Source organism: Athene noctua, chromosome 4 (assembly GCF_965140245.1).
Source record: "Athene noctua chromosome 4, bAthNoc1.hap1.1, whole genome shotgun sequence".
NCBI classification, from domain to species: Eukaryota; Metazoa; Chordata; class Aves; order Strigiformes; family Strigidae; genus Athene; species Athene noctua.
In genome coordinates, this window is record NC_134040.1 from 68037313 (window position 1) to 68054945 (window position 17633).

The 17633-nt window shown below is 37.1% G+C and overlaps 1 protein-coding gene across 1 annotated transcript in view; it reads left to right on the top strand.

Annotated features, from left to right (window-relative positions):
• Positions 1–17633, top strand: part of GUCY1B1 (guanylate cyclase 1 soluble subunit beta 1) — a 45205-nt gene that overhangs the window by 25630 nt on the left and 1942 nt on the right. The window contains exons 6-13 of the mRNA XM_074905664.1: positions 5877–6107; positions 7528–7644; positions 8470–8603; positions 9412–9609; positions 11383–11620; positions 12450–12590; positions 13729–13883; positions 14601–14727. Coding sequence (XP_074761765.1) covers positions 5877–6107; positions 7528–7644; positions 8470–8603; positions 9412–9609; positions 11383–11620; positions 12450–12590; positions 13729–13883; positions 14601–14727 — 1341 coding nt within the window. The remainder of the gene's footprint in view (positions 1–5876; positions 6108–7527; positions 7645–8469; positions 8604–9411; positions 9610–11382; positions 11621–12449; positions 12591–13728; positions 13884–14600; positions 14728–17633) is intronic.

Sequence of the window (17633 nt, forward strand, 5' to 3'; positions counted from 1 at the left end):
TGGAACTGACAAGAGCCCCAGTGCCTAGCCTTAAGTGCCTGATGTTATGGGAGTTGCCTTCTGACTTGCAAGAACAGAGCTGAGATTCCCAAGTTGTCTTTCCAAATCTCTTTATCCAAAGCATTTAGGTAACAATCCATCACAGGAGTGGTTTAGTAAGGCCTAGACATGTCTTTACTATAAAGTTGGTATTTGCAATTTGATGCTTAGTACTTTATTATCCACTTTTCTCCTTTGGCTGCTTAAAACAAATGCTTCCATAAATCTCCTTGAGAGAATGCATGCTTCTAAGTCTGTATTTTTATTAAATTTTGCTTGTATTTGTCTTACATATTAAAAGTTTCTGTGAAGGTGGTAGCAGATCTTAACTGTTCACAATAATACTGGTTTTATTTCATTAAGTGGTTAGATTTTGTTTCATGGGTTATACAGAATCACAGAATGGCAGAGGTTGGACGAGACCTCAGGAGATCATTTTGTCCAACTCCTGCTGCTCAAGCAGGGCCATCGAGAGCCAGTTCCTCCAGACCATGTTCTGATAGCTTTCAACTATCTCTAGAGATGAAGACTCTGCAAACTCTTTGGACAACTGGTGCCAGCGTTTAGTCCCCCTCAGAGCAGAAAAGTGTTTCCTCATGTTCAGACAGAACCTCTTGTATTTCAGTTTGTGCCCATTGCCTCTTGTCCTGGCACTGGACACCACTGAAAAGAGGAAGACTCTGTCCTCTTCACCTTCACTTCATGTGTTTGTATACATGGATAAGATCCCCCTGAGCCTTCTCTTCTTCATACTGAACAGTCCCAGCTATCTCAGCCTTTCCTCTTACAAGAGATGCTCCACTGCCTTCATCATCTTAGTGGCCCTTCACTGGACTCTCTCCAGTAGCTCCTTACATCTCTTGTACTGAGGAGCCCACAGCTGGACACAGCACTCCAGGTGGCCTCTCCAGTGCTGAATAGAGGGGAAGGATCATCTCCCCCAACCTGCAGAGAAAACCCGAGGCATGTCATGATCACAAGAGGAAAAATAAATACTGAGAAAAGCACATTGTTCTTGTTTTGTTCCAAATTGTGTCTTTAGGTGGAGAAATAGCTAAACAGAAAAAAAAAATTGCTTAATTTTATCACATTTCTGCAGTTTCACACAGAATTATGCTATATATACATACATATATATATTTACGTGTTCTTCTGAAACACAGTAGGGCTTTCTTTTTCCAGAATGGTGTCCTTCAGGAAACGTGCATTTTCTTTCAATACCTAAGGCATGTGTGGGCTGAAGGCAAGGAAAAGGCAAAAAAAGTCTCACTTTGTCTCTGTTAAACTCTTTTAGCACTGAAAGAAAGGCAATTTGTTTTGAATTTGGATTCACAAATCCAGCTGAATAGTTCAGGAAAGTCTAGGTTGACAATAATTGATTAATCAGTACAAAAATTGATTAATTAGTTCAAATCCAATTTTTCTTATCTTCCCTGATATGGTAATCTATTTTTAGCTAAATACAGCTAAGACTATATATTTTTTGCAGCAGGTATTGTCCCAAAAATCTGACTTTGAGAACATGCTAAGAATATTTAAGTGGGGGTGACCTGTGAAGGTAAAGTCAGGACAGAGATTCCCTCAAGGCTGCAAATGGTATGGGTCAATGAAGAATGTTGTACAATCCTACAAAGCCCAAAAATGTGTTGGGAAAAAAAAGACTTCTGCAGTTCTGTTACTATCTGATAGCTGACTTATCATAGTCTTTCTTTTAGACAGGGAAGATGGTTTACAATATTAAGTGAGAAAAGGCAAGGGAAATCCTTGACAAGATGGTAATTTCTGACGAATGGCAATATAAAAAAAAAAAAAAAAAAAAGCCAGATTTAACCAGTCGGAGAGCTGACCTAAAATCTACTTAGGTACTTGTCATGGAGGACAAGCCATACGTTTAAATGCTATCTGTGTATGAAGGTAAGTGAATTGTGGAGCATAATCAGCCTCTAATTCTGGTACAAGGGCAGCAGGAACCTTCACTAGCTCCAGGCACAGAGGTTTGGTGCAATGAGAGTCTCTGCCTTGAAACCAGCTGCCAGGTGGAAACATTCCTGCAGTTTTAACTTAAGATGTGCAAAGCTACGAGTGGTACCATTTCCACAGTGAACTGCTTTGCCTCAGGATCACCCTGAAACAGCTGCAGTGAAATTTGTTAAGTGGTGTTGCATGGTCGGTTTTGATCAGAAGAGATCAAGAAATTCATCCTGTATTGACCTTTAAATGGCAAAAATCAGGCTTTGTATTAATCTTCACAATCTGGTGGAAAAAGATCCCTGTCCAAAGATGTCCCTGCACTTACACTGAGAGATGAGTGTATCTTGGGGACATGCTCATATCTGTAGAGCTGAGTCTTGTCTTGTAGATACATCAGTGAAAGTTTAACAGATAGCATGTGTTATACATTGTGTATGGCAGTGATACTGCTTGATTTAATACCTTGTGTGAAGCTCACCAAATATATTAAACCATGAAGTCATTGTAAAATAACTGAATTGTCCTTCCCTGAAACATTTGTGTGACTTTTCACTCAGCTAAGCAAAGACAAACTCTGAAGATACATCTTCTGGAAAGCACAGGCAGGTTAGCAGTTAGAGGTTATATATTCTCTTTGAACCAGGAGAGTGATTTTTTTCCTTCAGTTTTTAACTGCAGTTACTATGGTGATTGAGCTCTTAGACGTGGTGAACGGATGTCACTACACCTGCTAAGACCTCCGGGGGAGGAAGAATTAGATTCCTGGCTTTGTTGCTTCTGTCACTGAACTTCCATTTGTCAACCATTTAACAGAGACTTCTTCAAGAATATTTAAATGATACTGAAATTCTGTGGCTTGCAAACTTCACTTGCAGAATGAAACAATAGATAAATTCTATTCTAGTTAAGCTTACTCCAGAGCATCTAGGGCAGGTCTTTATCCCAGATAAGTGTCTGTCCAGTTAGGTTGGATCTGCAAGTACAAGGGTGAAGGGACAAAATTCAATGTATTATGTTAATGGCCAGAAGCGCTCATTTTAAATTTGCTGACAGGGTGGATGAAATCACGAGTTAGCAAGATTAGATAGTGCATAAAGGATGTAATCAGAAAAAACCTCATGAAATTACATATCCAACAGGAAGTAGCTTTCTTAGCCTGGAGAGGGCTGTGATTGTAGCTTCTGTTGATAAGGGTCTGTGCATGGATAACTAGAATCAAATTCAGTAAACCAGCCATGTCCAGAGCATATCAGGTTTACCAGGAGTCTGCAGCTGGCTCTGTGCCTATCTTGTAGCTCCAACACATTTCCATGTGTTTGGCCTGTTGTTCGTTTACTCACTAGTGTGATGCACTAATACAGCAAGCATTTCTGGATGCCCTGGAGTCTGGTCAAAAATAGTGTTGCAAATAACCTTGAAGATGCCAGGGAAATTTGCAGCTTTGCACTGTTACTGACACAGCTCTGATCTATAAAAATTAGGAAAATAGCACATCATGTGTGATGACTGACTTCATCACTGTGTAAGCTTGTAGGATCTGTGGAGGGTCATGTCTCAAACTTAGCTAGATGTCTTGAAGCATGTAGCAGTTCTATTTTTATAGGTGGGTTTTTTTAACTAATACTTGAGTTTTGTTTATTGGTGCATCATTCATTTATAATAAATGGAAGAAAATGGGAAGTTATGAAAAATCCGTTAGGTACTGCATGTTATGAGGAAAAAACCTTTAAGTACAGGTTGTACAGAATACAAGTATGCAGTGACTAAGATGGTCATTCCATGATAATATCTCTGGAAGGTGATGTGCTGTTAATATGAACATTTCCTTAACAATTATATCTTTAAAAATAATTTCAGGACTGCTTTTCCAAATGAAGAAGCTTTTCATCCAAAGGATGCATTTTTTTGCATTTGTGGCAAGAGCAACTCTTTGAAGTAAGATCCAAGACTGTATATGATCTGGAAGTATAGATCAATTCTAGTGATAATTCTACACAATTTGAAAAAGGTTACTGTGTTTAATTTCAGGTATCCCTGGACACAGTAATAGTAAAACAAAACCTGTGGGAGTGTGTATGAGTGATAGAAAGTAAGAACGAAGACAGTAACTGCATTCTGTGAATCCTCAGTGTGGCCACAGTCTCTCACAATTTCAGGGATAATGATTTAAAAGAAGAGGAGGACATGGAGAACCTTTAAACCCTGAATTCAGAGGATAACTAGTTCTCTATCTACTATGTTTCATTTTCCTAGACATACCTACATAATTTGTTTTCCTCTGATGACCACCACATACTCTTTCCAAGGTTTACCTCTTATTAACTCATAATTTCCTACTTCTTTTTGCCAGACACTGCCATATGGTTTACCAACATAGCTTCCTGAGGAGGTTAGGTTTTATCGTCATTAACGTTTGAACTTGTTCATACATCCAGCTTTAGGTACCTACATTAGCTGGTAAATTTAGCAGGCTGATCTTTCACTTAAGTTACGTATGCGATAGAAAGAGAAGCAGCACATGGTATAGAGCACCTAAATCAGGCTCCTGCTCTGAACTCTCCTCCAGAAAAGCCTCTCTTTCCTTTAAATGAATAGTCAAATACGTGATCAAGGAACACTGTCTTCTTAAATTAAGCATCATTTAGTAATAAAACATGGTTTTGTTGTTTTACACTCCTCTGTTTGTGTAGGAACAAATAAAGGAATCAGCACTCCCGATCTGATCAGTTAGCATGGCTGATGGTTGTGGAGGAGAAATATTTGATAAACTGAACATCTTAGGGGCCAAGTGCATATGTTTGTACATATCTGTTCTGTTTTCATAATGTAACTGTTAATCTCTGTGGTTAGACTATGTTTAAAGCACAGAGTCAGGGTGCATTAGAGATTTTAAGAAGTCTTTTTTTGCTTCAGTGGCTTTGGGATCAGACTCTACATGAAAGTAGAATCAGGTGCAACATGTTCCAGAAAGTTGCTGCGAAACAATACTGTGTAAATAGAATTGTTCTGTTCCAGTCATTAAATCAAATTAGGCTTGAGAAGAGGCGAATTTGGCCTCTCAAGGTAAATTATGTTATTCTCTTGGTTATTAGCTTTAATTATGCTGCAATACATGACTCTCACTGCAAACAAAATAATCCCTATTAATTTCATATTTTTTACTAACTTTGAGTAAAATTACTAAAGTGTGAAATGCCATGTTCAAGACACTTATTTGAGAGTAGACTGATGTAGATGACTCTGGTTTTGGTGTGATTTTATTATGGAGTGCAGCTTGGAAAAGATTGTAATTGCTTTTAGTTTTATCTGTTGGTCCTCATCTTGCAGTCATCACTGCTTGAATGCGTAAGGACTGTATATTCAAACATCTGCTCCATCCACCTTTCTTCTGGCTGGCTGTGATATGCCCATCCTCTGGTCAGCGCTGTTTGCTGTTGTGTTACAGACCTTGCAAACAGCTTTCATCAAAATAAGGGTTCAAGTGGTCTGTGTAATTCAAGACTTGCCACATGTTCATTCAAGCGGAGGGTCTTGCTTTCTGGCACCTGCCAGTAAACGCAAGCATAACCTGAGCCTTGACCCCTGATTTCAGCTGTACATTTCACTCAGGCTTTATAAATTGTATTTGAGTCCTTATCAGTGTGTTGTTCGTGCAGAGAGCGACTGTGGCTAACCAAAGGCATAATTATTCACCTGGAATTATAAAGATCCTCTAAAATCAGAAATACTTATTAGAATATATTTTTCAAGATGCAAATATCATTCTTGAATTCATCCTTCTGCTCTAAATGTATTACTGTCTTCATTCCAGTTATTAATGAGTAGCAGAGTTTTCACTTTCTCATTTTTTTCCTTCATTTTTCTAGGTTATTCAACAGAGAAATGAGGAATGTGACCACATTCAGTTTTTAATTGAAGAGAAAGAGTCTAAAGAAGAGGACTACTATGAAGACCTTGACAGATTTGAAGAAAACGGTACCCAAGAGTCTCGCATCAGCCCCTACACTTTCTGCAAGGCCTTTCCTTTCCACATAATATTTGACAGAGATCTGGTGGTCACGCAGTGTGGCAATGCTATATACAGAGTCCTTCCACAGGTTAGATTATTCTCGTGCTGAATAATCATAGAGATTCCTAATGCTAGATCTTTCACAGGTTTATTTTAAAGATGAGTAAAATAGATTTAAGATTCTCTGTCTAAGCAGCATTCCTGTGTAACTGTATACTTTTTACTACATTGTGCTCCTTTTGTTTGAAAAAGGTCTGTGAAAATAGCCCTAATTGTACAACAGCTGTTTCTTATAGTCATGTCCATGTGCCGTAAGAGAATAAGCTTGAGCAGGGAAAATAATGATCACCCTCATGGTTCAGGTGTTAGCTTGATACCTGATTCTTTCTTATAGCTCACTCGAAGACATATCTGCTATGAAAGTGGGAGATAGCTCTTTTAAAGTGGGTATGAGACAGTGCAACTTAGCCTGTGGTTCAGGAAATGGTCTTTCCCATACTACTGTATAGTGTAGCAGTGGGTACATAGTCTGTGTATATTACTTGACAGTAATGTTTTCAGATACTTAAGCTGTCAGATGCACAGTAACTGAAGAGCAGAATAACAGAAGTTGTAGTGTACTTCCTTGGCTTGTGCATCAAAAGCATCAGTATTAACTAAGATGAGCCAAACTATGTTTCTGATATATAGATATGTGTTCTGAACTGAATGTAGCTGCTGCAATTTCCTCTGGTTATTTACAGTAAAAGAGTACTCAGAGGTCCTTTTAAAGTTATCTATACTGCATATGAATAGAATACCTCAGTTCTTGACTGAAAGAGCTGACAGTGTTTCTAAAAATAAGCAACAGGTAAAAACAGTAATATGAGAGAAGCAAAAGATGATGAAAACACCAAATGATCTTGACAGTTATGTAGGCTAATGTTGCACATATCATGTTGTTTCTGAATCATTGACATACTTTTAAAATGCAATTTTGTGTTACTTGCTTTTTCCTGCAATTTGTTTTTGGTGATTTCTATCGAATTTTGTGGAGAGATTTGAAAGAAGAGCTCTGTAAGTAGCTCTGCCAGATTTTTCCCAAGGGCATTTGCAGAACAGCTATAACTAACTATTCAGTCTACTGAGAATGTCTGTCAGAATACTTATTATCAGAGTTGATGCTTTAGAGAGCATAGCGTATTGAAAAAGAAGTTTGAAGGAGGTCACTTAGGAGGAAAACACTGGAAACCTTTTTTTGCTGTAGACTGGGAACAGTTTGACAGATAATGAATGTGGTAGTCTAACACCATTTTACAGATTCATCTTGCAGACTAGAATTGCACTTTGAAGTCAATAGAATTCTGATGTAAAATCCTTAATTTAAAAACCTTGTGTTTTAATGGAGAAATGCTTATAGTATATATTCTCTTCCATTCAGTGTTGTCATCTAAGCAAATGGAATATAATTACTCCATGTATGTCTTTTTTATAAAGCATAACTTTTTTTTTTTTTTTTTCAATTCTAGCTACAGCCAGGAAATTGCAGTCTGTTGTCAGTTTTCTCCTTGGTCCGGCCTCATATTGATATTAGTTTCCATGGGATCCTCTCACATATTAATACAGTCTTTGTACTGAGGACCAAGGTAACTAAAGAATATTCACCTGGCTTTTCTTTAAGTAAATATGCTCTGGAGAGATAAGAAGTGCTGAAAGCTCAGAAGTCTTCAGAGAAAATTCTTTGCCCAGTAGTATGCTCAGTCCCTTTTGAGTCTTGAGCCAAGAAAAAGTCACAGGTATGAGTTCATGTGTAGCTGTTGAATGCTTTATAGGAATGGTAAAGGACATATACTACATGTCTGATGCTTTCTTTGCAATGAGCCAACCCATTACACAGCATTGTACCAAATGTAGCAAGGCAATTACATTTACTTTTGCTTCGTAACAGTATGGGAGACAAATATGAAATGTGTTCTTGCTTGGGCCCATATGTTCATACATAGTTCTGTGTCCTTTTCTCTAGAGAGGGCAGGAGAGAAGGCCTGTGATATGAATGAATGCAGCATGTAGAGTAGCACCTACTATGTCAAGGAGCCTGTTTATTTATAGAAAACTGTACCTGAGAGAAACCAACAAGATGTCTTAGAGATGCTCCCAGGCATAGATTGAACTTCATAGAATAGGCAATACTTTTGGCAAACTACTGTTAAAAAATGACGCAGAAGAAAACAAGAAGTTATGAACATGAATGTAAAGAAAGATACCATGCTTTATATCTTTGAAGTAGCAAATCACAATATTAAAATATGGGTAGTGTGTAGTGTTCAAATGAGAAATTAATTGGGTTTTAATGTAGGCTGTAACTATTTCAAACATTCTGACTGCCTTCATAGTGAAGGCATTTACATATGTGGCCGGGAGTGTAATACATCTACCATTGCCCTTATATAATTGTGACTTTTCGTCACCAGGAGGGGCTGCTGGATGTGGAAAAGCTGGAGTGTGAAGATGAACTGACTGGAACAGAAATCAGCTGCTTACGCCTGAAAGGGCAAATGATCTACTTGCCTGAAGCAGACAGTATTCTTTTTCTTTGTTCACCGAGGTGCTTTAAACCTTAAGCATTCTATAATATTGATTTTCATTTTATAGTTACTAATTTTAACAATGCTTATGAGAATAGTACTACAGACATTAATTGGTTCAATTGATTTCATTGATTTTTATGTGTATATATTAAAAGAGAGAGGAGCGTTTAAGCATCAGAACTTGACTGATTATTAAATAATTGAATATAAACATTGGGATGATCTGGCCCAGTTTGTACAAATGGGAATTCCTCATGGTTCCATGATTTTTGGCAACTGTTGCCCTTTGTTTCTTACTCTGAGTGTGCTAAGAAATGTCACAATGATTTGGCTTCCTATATGGATTCATATATTCTTGCAGTAGTTTTAATGTAATAGAGCAGTGATGATTATAAAGAAGTAGTTGGAATGGGGGATTAAATGGATGGCTTCTTTAGCTAAGAGCATGTTGAGCTAACACATCAGATTACACAATTACGATACATTAATCTCCTGTGTAAACGGGAGAGAGTGGATGAAGACTGAAAGGGAAAAGACTACCTTAACGTAATCTCACTTTTATTTGTGTACTGGAGTATGTACATTTGATATGTTCATGGCACTCATCAGTGAGAATTCTGTATGTAAATGCAGAAATCAAGAGCTGTGTGTTAACATGAATGAATATAGATATTTCGTAGAAGGGATGTTGTACAGCTCATCACAAGTTCAGAAGCATAATCTTTCTTCTGTTATTCAGCAGCCTCTGCTGTTCATTTGAGTTTTAAATGCTCCTTTGGTGATTTTAATTGTACCCATATTATTATATGTTTCTTCGCATTGCAGTGTGATGAATTTGGATGATTTAACCAGAAGAGGTTTATATCTGAGTGACATTCCATTACATGATGCTACCCGTGATCTGGTTCTTTTGGGAGAGCAGTTCAGAGAGGAATATAAACTGACTCAAGAGCTTGAGATTCTCACTGACAGACTGCAGCACACACTGCGTGCACTGGAAGATGAAAAGAAAAAGACAGACACGTAAGAACCAAATCCTGATTTTGAGCTGAAACAGTCACAGCAATATATTATTTATAGCTACCTTCTTCAAAAAGTAACAGAATCTTGGAAGAAATACAAGAGATATTCAGGGCTGATAATTTTGGAGTCAAGAAATAACATTTTACTTTAACGCCTCATAGGGTATTTCTTTATTTAGATTGTCAAATGTCATCTGCAGTCTGGGCTGCTACATGCACAGGTGTTTTGCTGTCTCCTTCACTGAAAAGGAGAGTTATGAGAATTGAACTGACAGTCCTTTTTGCTTTGTGAATTACCTAAAACGGTAGTTTTCCAGACTTTCTTAACATGCAGTCTCTTGTGACCAAGATAAATTGGATGAATGCCCGAATGCTACTATTTGGCAGAGTTCTGTAACCAGCTGTAGACCACTTTGTCTTTCCAGATTGCCATGCTCACAGGTTAATAGAACAGAAAAACATATCTCACAAGCTTTGAAAATAGTCTATGTGAAGGTGAAGTCTTGCAGTAGACTAATGCTATGAATTTGATTTTAGTTAACTGTAGAAATGGATTTGAGGCTATCTAGATAATACTACTAAAGTATATGCACTGGGCCCCAAATACATTTCCACAGGTAACTATAAAATCAAATTCATAGCACAGTCAGTGGCAGCTCAGCTCAAGGACTACTGGCAGGTAAATTAAACAAAAGTTTGTGTGACAAGCAGTGTGGGGTTGATGGTTGACTCTAGTTTATAAAACATAGTTCTCATCTCTGTAATGAAAGAATACCTTGTGGATTTTTTTTTCTGTAGTAGGATAATGGAAATTATTGTAAAAAGAAAAGGATGGGCAGAAGAGTCAAAGAAAAAGGAAGCCTAAAAAATATTTTGTATATTCATTTCTGTTGACTTGCTTTATAAAGTCATTTTATCTTCAGGAATTCTAGCCTTCTTGGCAGCTGCTGGAACAGACAGTGTCAGTTGCTATATCATGTGCCAAAAGTATTCACTAATTATAACTCATGCAGTAGTGAACTTGCCAAAAATGCAACTAATAGGGTATGTGCAGAAGGCTGTATACAAAGTGATGCTCAAGATCTGTGAAACAGTCAAGACATCTTCAGCTTGCCCACTTAGCTGTGTAAAGAGGGAAACACACCTTAAGATGTCAGTTAGAAAGTTGAAGGAATACACATGAGAGTAGGGTGAAGCTGTGTATGTGATTTGGATTTTATTTGCATAATTTGTAATATGAACAAGTTTTAATATGTCATATAGACTATTAATTTTTTTAAAAAATGCAAAAAACCCTAAAAGCAGCATTCACAACATAAGAGGAGGCATTTAGCATGAATTGATCAGAAGTGGAAAACTGTTTGATCTCTTTATGGCCTTTTTGTAGTTTTTTACAGTTTTTGTGGTTCTGTGAGAAAAAACAGACTATTTGAGCTGACGATAAGGCAGAAATACTTAAGCAATAAGCAAATATGGTCCAAGACACTATTAAGAGATCATGTGAGAAGAGGTAGTAATGTATGCCTCATTCTGTTGGTAATTTAGATGTGTGTAATTTAATGTATGTTTGAAATATTGTGGCTTTAGATATGCTGATACAGATCAGCTCCCGTTTCCCAAGTAAGATACTTTTCAGTAAACTGCTCTTTGATGATGCGAGTGTGTTATTAACTTAGTACCTCCCATTGGGTTTATATTTGCAGAGTGCTGATGTAAAGACCTTTCCCCACATTCTTTCTGTTTTGCTTGTGTTTTTCTTTCCTTACATGTTTAGATTACTGTACTCTGTTCTACCACCATCAGTGGCAAATGAGCTGAGACACAAGCGTCCTGTTCCAGCTAAGCGGTATGACAATGTGACCATTCTTTTCAGTGGCATTGTTGGATTCAATGCCTTCTGTAGTAAACATGCCTCTGGAGAGGGAGCCATGAAGATTGTTAATCTTCTAAATGATCTTTACACAAGATTCGATATTCTGACTGATTCACGGAGGAATCCATTTGTTTATAAGGTAAGCAGAAGTATTTAATCTGTGACTTCTCAATAATTTACTATCATGTCACTCTTTTCCATCCTTTGCCTTTTAGGCTTTTTTAAAAAATAGTTATATTCTCAGTCTTTGAACTCTGTTATCTGATATTACATAGCTAAAGAAGAGTATGCTGTTTATCTCTAAATGTGTGAAGGAACATAAAAGGCTTACCAGGATTTCTGCACCGTCACCCCTTAGGTGGATATATAAATCTACTTCCATATTTAGCAGATGTGAACATTTATACAAGTAGTTTGTGGTTCTGCTGGCCCTGTGCTTTAAGTTTTTCAGTCATTTACCTGGGTCTCCTTGTTGTAAATTATAACTTACTGTGCAGTTATTCAATGTGAATTTCATTCGTTTATAGGAATGAGGTGTAGTTTCAGATCAGCTGGTAGCAGGTGAATAGGCAGAGACACATATATATGTACATGTGTATGCTTGTGTGTTTATATGTATAAGATTCATTCCTAGCTTTTACTAGAAATCAGTTTTTATGTGCTGTACCAAGTGAATCAAGGGTGTGAATCAAAATAAGCATAGCACTCAGTTTCAACAGAAATTAGAAGACCACAAAAGAAACTTGGCTCAAGTTCACACAATCACAGTGTCATTTTAATTTGTTACATTGTGGGCATTCAAAAAATTCTCTCCAATAACAAGCAGAGATGACAGGAATTAGGGTGATCTGAATGAAAGTGAAGGGAAACTATTTGAAAGGACAAGCAGTCTTAAAGAAAGCACTTCATCCATTCCAGTACTCGAAAGCCCATGATAATAAATAACTGAAAAATATATATCCTGATAGGTGGAAACAGTTGGGGACAAGTATATGACAGTGAGTGGTCTACCAGAGCCTTGCATTCATCATGCACGATCTATCTGTCACCTGGCATTGGATATGATGGAAATAGCAGGCCAAGTTCAAGTAGATGGTGAGCCTGTACAGGTTAGTAAATGTGTGGGCTTGAATGAAGAACCCATTCCTTGCTATGATGATAATGCTTTAAAATACAATAATGCTCATCCCAGTCCATGCGAGCTTTGTTGCTGTTAGATTTTGAGACTGAGATATGTGCAGGTAATATGAAGAATCACATGTAGATGTGATATGTGCAGTTCCCAGACTTCAAAATCTAATTTTTGTGATTAACCTTTTAAAGAACTGTATTAGGTCCACATCACTTATGTCTATTTTCCAATCTAATCAACAAATTCCCATTGCCATCAAGTACAATTTATTGAGTCTTCTTCATCTCAATGAACAGAACAATAATATTCCCTCACTGATACTTTTGATCATGCTTCAGATGCTCACATCATCATGAGAAAATATTGCGTTAAAAAGTACAGTTCCATAGGCACTTATGGCAATGATTACTGGCAACACAGTATATTAGTGGAAGTTCATTCATTGTGGGATTTTATGAAAATATTGTGACATTAATACACATCTGGGGAGGCTTCATTGACCTGTCCTCATCAGAAGGCTGTGAGAGCAAAATAAGTACTGAGTGTGATGCATGTTTCTATTTACATGAATGTTACTGGTCTAACACCTAGCTCAGATCTTTGTACTTCTGTCACTGGGCAAAGAAGTGAGAAGGTTTGATTTGGAGCTTTACAATAGCTGTAATGTGTTACAAGAATGAGCTTCTCCAAACCCCTGTCCTGTCTCTTGAGCTTTTAAATGCAATATACCATGATGTTTCCTCTGAGAAACATCTTTTTCTTGACCTACACCATCCATTTCTGCATATTCTGAGTTCCCATTAAACACAGACTGGCAGAGTATGCCTCTTTTCCCATTTCTTTTAATTTCACAGTACATAATAGCAGCATGGCATAGTGCATGCTGGAAAAATATGGACTTTGTTCTTTCATGTGGGAGGCAGAGCCATGACACCACACTACAACAAAAACAAGTGACAGAAAACACAAAACGCAAGGCTTTGAAGAAGCAGGGGTGTCACACTGAAGAAATAAACTCCAGTAGACATAAATGGCATAATACCTGTATTCAGTCAGAAATATCAGATTAGTTACATTGATTTTGATTATTCAAACTTTTTTCTCTCTCTCTAAAGATAACAATAGGGATCCATACTGGTGAGGTAGTCACAGGTGTCATAGGCCAAAGGATGCCACGTTACTGTCTCTTTGGAAATACTGTCAACCTAACAAGCAGAACAGAAACTACTGGAGAAAAGGGAAAGATCAATGTCTCTGAATATACTTACAGGTGAGTGATGCAGTATTTTTATTGGTGTTGACATCTTAAAAGAAATCACTTTGCCAGGATAACATCAAAGTGTGTTTGGAGTTGAAAGTGATAGGACTCCTGCAACACATTACTTAAATACATGAGTTCTCATGAAACTGTATGGCAGAGTGCATTATAATATACCGTTATTGGTAGGCAAATATCATATAATGGTTTAAGCCCTGCCAGGACCGGAGAGCACATTGCTGTTGCCCCTCCCCACCCACAGCCGGTTGGGCTGGCAGTGAGGCACAAACCCCAGGGTAAAATAAGAAGAAATTTAATACAACAGTGTGATAAACAATCTGAACAACAACAGTGGCAATGATAACAACAATAAACAGCAATAACAGTGAACAAGACAAAAGATATACAGAGAAATACTGCTAAATGGTCATGGAACAAACCCGACCATGGATACCACCACCAAAAAGCCAAAGAAAAAGTAAAAAGGTTCCGCCCCTGGACCTGACGCCAGCATGGTATGAATAACCCGGCTGGAGATCCCTTCCCCCTCTCTCTCTGCTGGGGAAACTTAACCCTATCCTAATTAAACCAGGACATATAATAATGATCTGAAGATGGATTTGACTCTTGTTAATTTCCTCACAAATCTGTAGCATGTTTAATATTTTATGTAGTGAGTGGTGTGCATGCGTAGTACATACATTTACATGTTTTCTCTTTCAATTTCAGGTGTCTTATGACACCAGAAAATTCAGATCCTCAGTTCCACCTGGAGTACAGGGGTCCAGTTTCTATGAAGGGTAAAAAAGAACCAATGCAGGTTTGGTTTTTGTCCAGAAAGAGTACAGAGACAGAGGTATGACTAACTAAAGTGTAATTTTTTTTTTTAAACAAGGCATAAGCATGACAAATTTAATCTAAGCCACTGAGATCCATTTGCATTTGCAAAACTAAACGTTCCCTAGCAAAAACTAAGTTTTGTACAACACTATTTCATTAATGCATTTACTATCTTGACAGCATGTTAAAGTCCTTGATTATTTATCTTTTCAGTTTGTGCAGTCCCTTTTGTATTTTAAAAAGTCCTTGAGGGAATGCTAAGTGTTTAAATATTTATATCTCCCTCTTCTTACAGATTTCTCCACTGTACTAGATTTTGCAATATAATGTCTGTTTCTGTTTAGTTGACATGTTTGGTTATCAGCACTTCAAAATTCACCATTTGCTTACACTGAGTGAAGAAATGTGCCTTCAAATATTTAGGCAACAGTCCAGCAACTACTTGCAGGCAGGTTCACACCTGATGTGTATGGTGGTCTGTTAACCCCAGATGGACCTGCTTGTTCATGATAGAGGTCTCGCTTTAGAAAAATATAGGGTGAAAATTATTTCTTCTAAATTACATATGGGCCTAAATCCTCTTCTGAAATGATGTAGGGTAAAGCTCTTCAAGCACGGAGTGGTCTTTAAGCTTGTGCCTCAATTTCAGAAGTCTGAGCATGTATTAATCAAAATCTTACTAAAAGCCAATGAAATCTAGACTCCTAAGTGTGCTTCAAACTCAAACACTTAATCAGGTTACAGTATGCCAGCTGGTTTGCCTTAGCTGAGCAGGTTCATATAGTCCATCCATTGCCAACAGGGAGGAAAAAAAGGGTAAAAGTAATTTACATAACTTGAATTTTGTCTGAAAGTAATACAAAAAGAAATTGAGTTTTAAGCTAATGTATTTAATCTTAAAAATACACCTGACTAAAATAACGAAAGTCATCCATTACCCTGGCTGAAATAATTCTTGTAAGTCACAGGAAATGAATGACACATCTGAATACTCATGTGCTTCTGAAAATGAAATTTAGGCTGTTAAACTGTTTTGGCTCTTTAGGAAACGTAGTGCAGATTATTAGCACTGGTACTCGTGTATATGAATATTGAGTTTATAATGGTAACTCCCAGCATTAGCCCCAGGGTTAAACTTCAAGGGAGAGCCTGTACTTTAACTCTGCTGAAATCTGTATTTCAGTATATATTACTTACAATAATATTCTGGGTGCCACTTTTGATAATACTTTTGTATTTTTATTCTATATCAAGATTAGCTATAATTTCACATGGCTACCATTCTTTCAAATCTATAGTTGTATTTAAAATATGTTTTAATTAAACACCTTTCATGGTTTTCTGCATTATAAATTATGTCCTATCATTTGTAGCAGGGCACATTGTAATTTTAAATGTAAATTTCAGAAGGGTACTGAGTCAGGTGGGTATTTTCCTTGTTTCAGCCTCACACGTGTTCAGATAATTCAGAATTTTAAATACTGCAGTCTCCCTTTAGAGATCTTGTACAACAGTTGATTTTGTTAATCCTCACAGCAGTCCTGAGAGGTACTTGATGATACTATTATCTAGTAATTGAGCTTTGTATAGGGGGATATGGGGGCAGGAATAAACCTGACAGAAAAATACTGTCAACCTGATTTTCAGCAGCACTTAAGACTCAGTTTAATCACAGTCAAAAAGCCTCTCTAATTTTTGTTAGTTTTTGTTAATTCTGAACAGATACGCATGAAATTCTTACAGGTAGAAGGACTTCTCCCATCATAGGTATCTCTTCTAAATTGTAGTAAATTTGGAGGAATGGGAGACTAGAATGATACATTCATGTGGTGATTGAAACATAATCATTTTGTCAGAGGTGATTTTGAAAAGTGAAAGAATATAATCCTCTAATGTCTTAATTCTTTTTCACTCCCTGCACAATTTCATCTGTCCATACACAAAAAGATGCACTGAGTTTTACTCCTTTAAGATTTTCTGAACTGTTTGCAGTTTCTCTTTGTCTCGTGACAAGTCTTCATGTTGTCTACTTCTGGCACATTATAGGCCATACATAGTAGTTGAGGTCCAGAAGCAGAAATCAGATAACCAACTTTTTGTGTTTGATTACCTTAGAGTAATTGCTTTAGGCAAGAGTGTAGTCTTGGTTTTCTTGTCAGAATCTTATTCTCTCTGACCTTTCAAACATGTACACATAGTAATGTATTATCATGTGCAGTGCTGTTAATTTCAGGGGGACTGTTCGTAACAATAAATACGGCATGTTAACATATATTCAGAAACTACATGGTAAATTTCCTGAGAGGTCACTCCAGACTATTGTAGAAGTGGTTTATAGAAGTAAACATGAAAATATTTCTTAAATCATCCTGAAGATATTTTTGCTGATTATTCTTTTATCATTATTTTTTCTACTTCCAATATCTTTAAATCTAGGATAGATTCACATTAGTGATATATTTTTCTTGTCATTATATCTCTCAGAGAGTGATTTTCAGTTTAGCATTTTCAAATTTATCAGCATAATATTTTACCCTGAAGCCCAGTAATTAATATGTGGTGAGGAAAGAGGACAGAATACTTACAGCTGGTATAGAGATGGGAAACCAAGGCTTAAAATATGCTCTTTCTGCTAGGCCTGTAGAAAATGATAGGGTTGGAACAGCTCAGCATACCTCAAACTTGCTTCCTAAGTTGGCATCTCTGATGCTAGTCACCGTGAGCAGTAGTTACTTCTGAGAAGGACCAGATTTACAAGAATCAGTGTGGTTTGAAGGAACTGCTCCTTTACTTTTTTCCACTTAAGATATCTCTTTCATGATACCATTACAACAAAAATGAGAACTGCATCAGAAATATACATAGAACAAAAGCAACTGTGACCAATTACTCATTTTGCATCCATTTGTTTGCATGTTATAA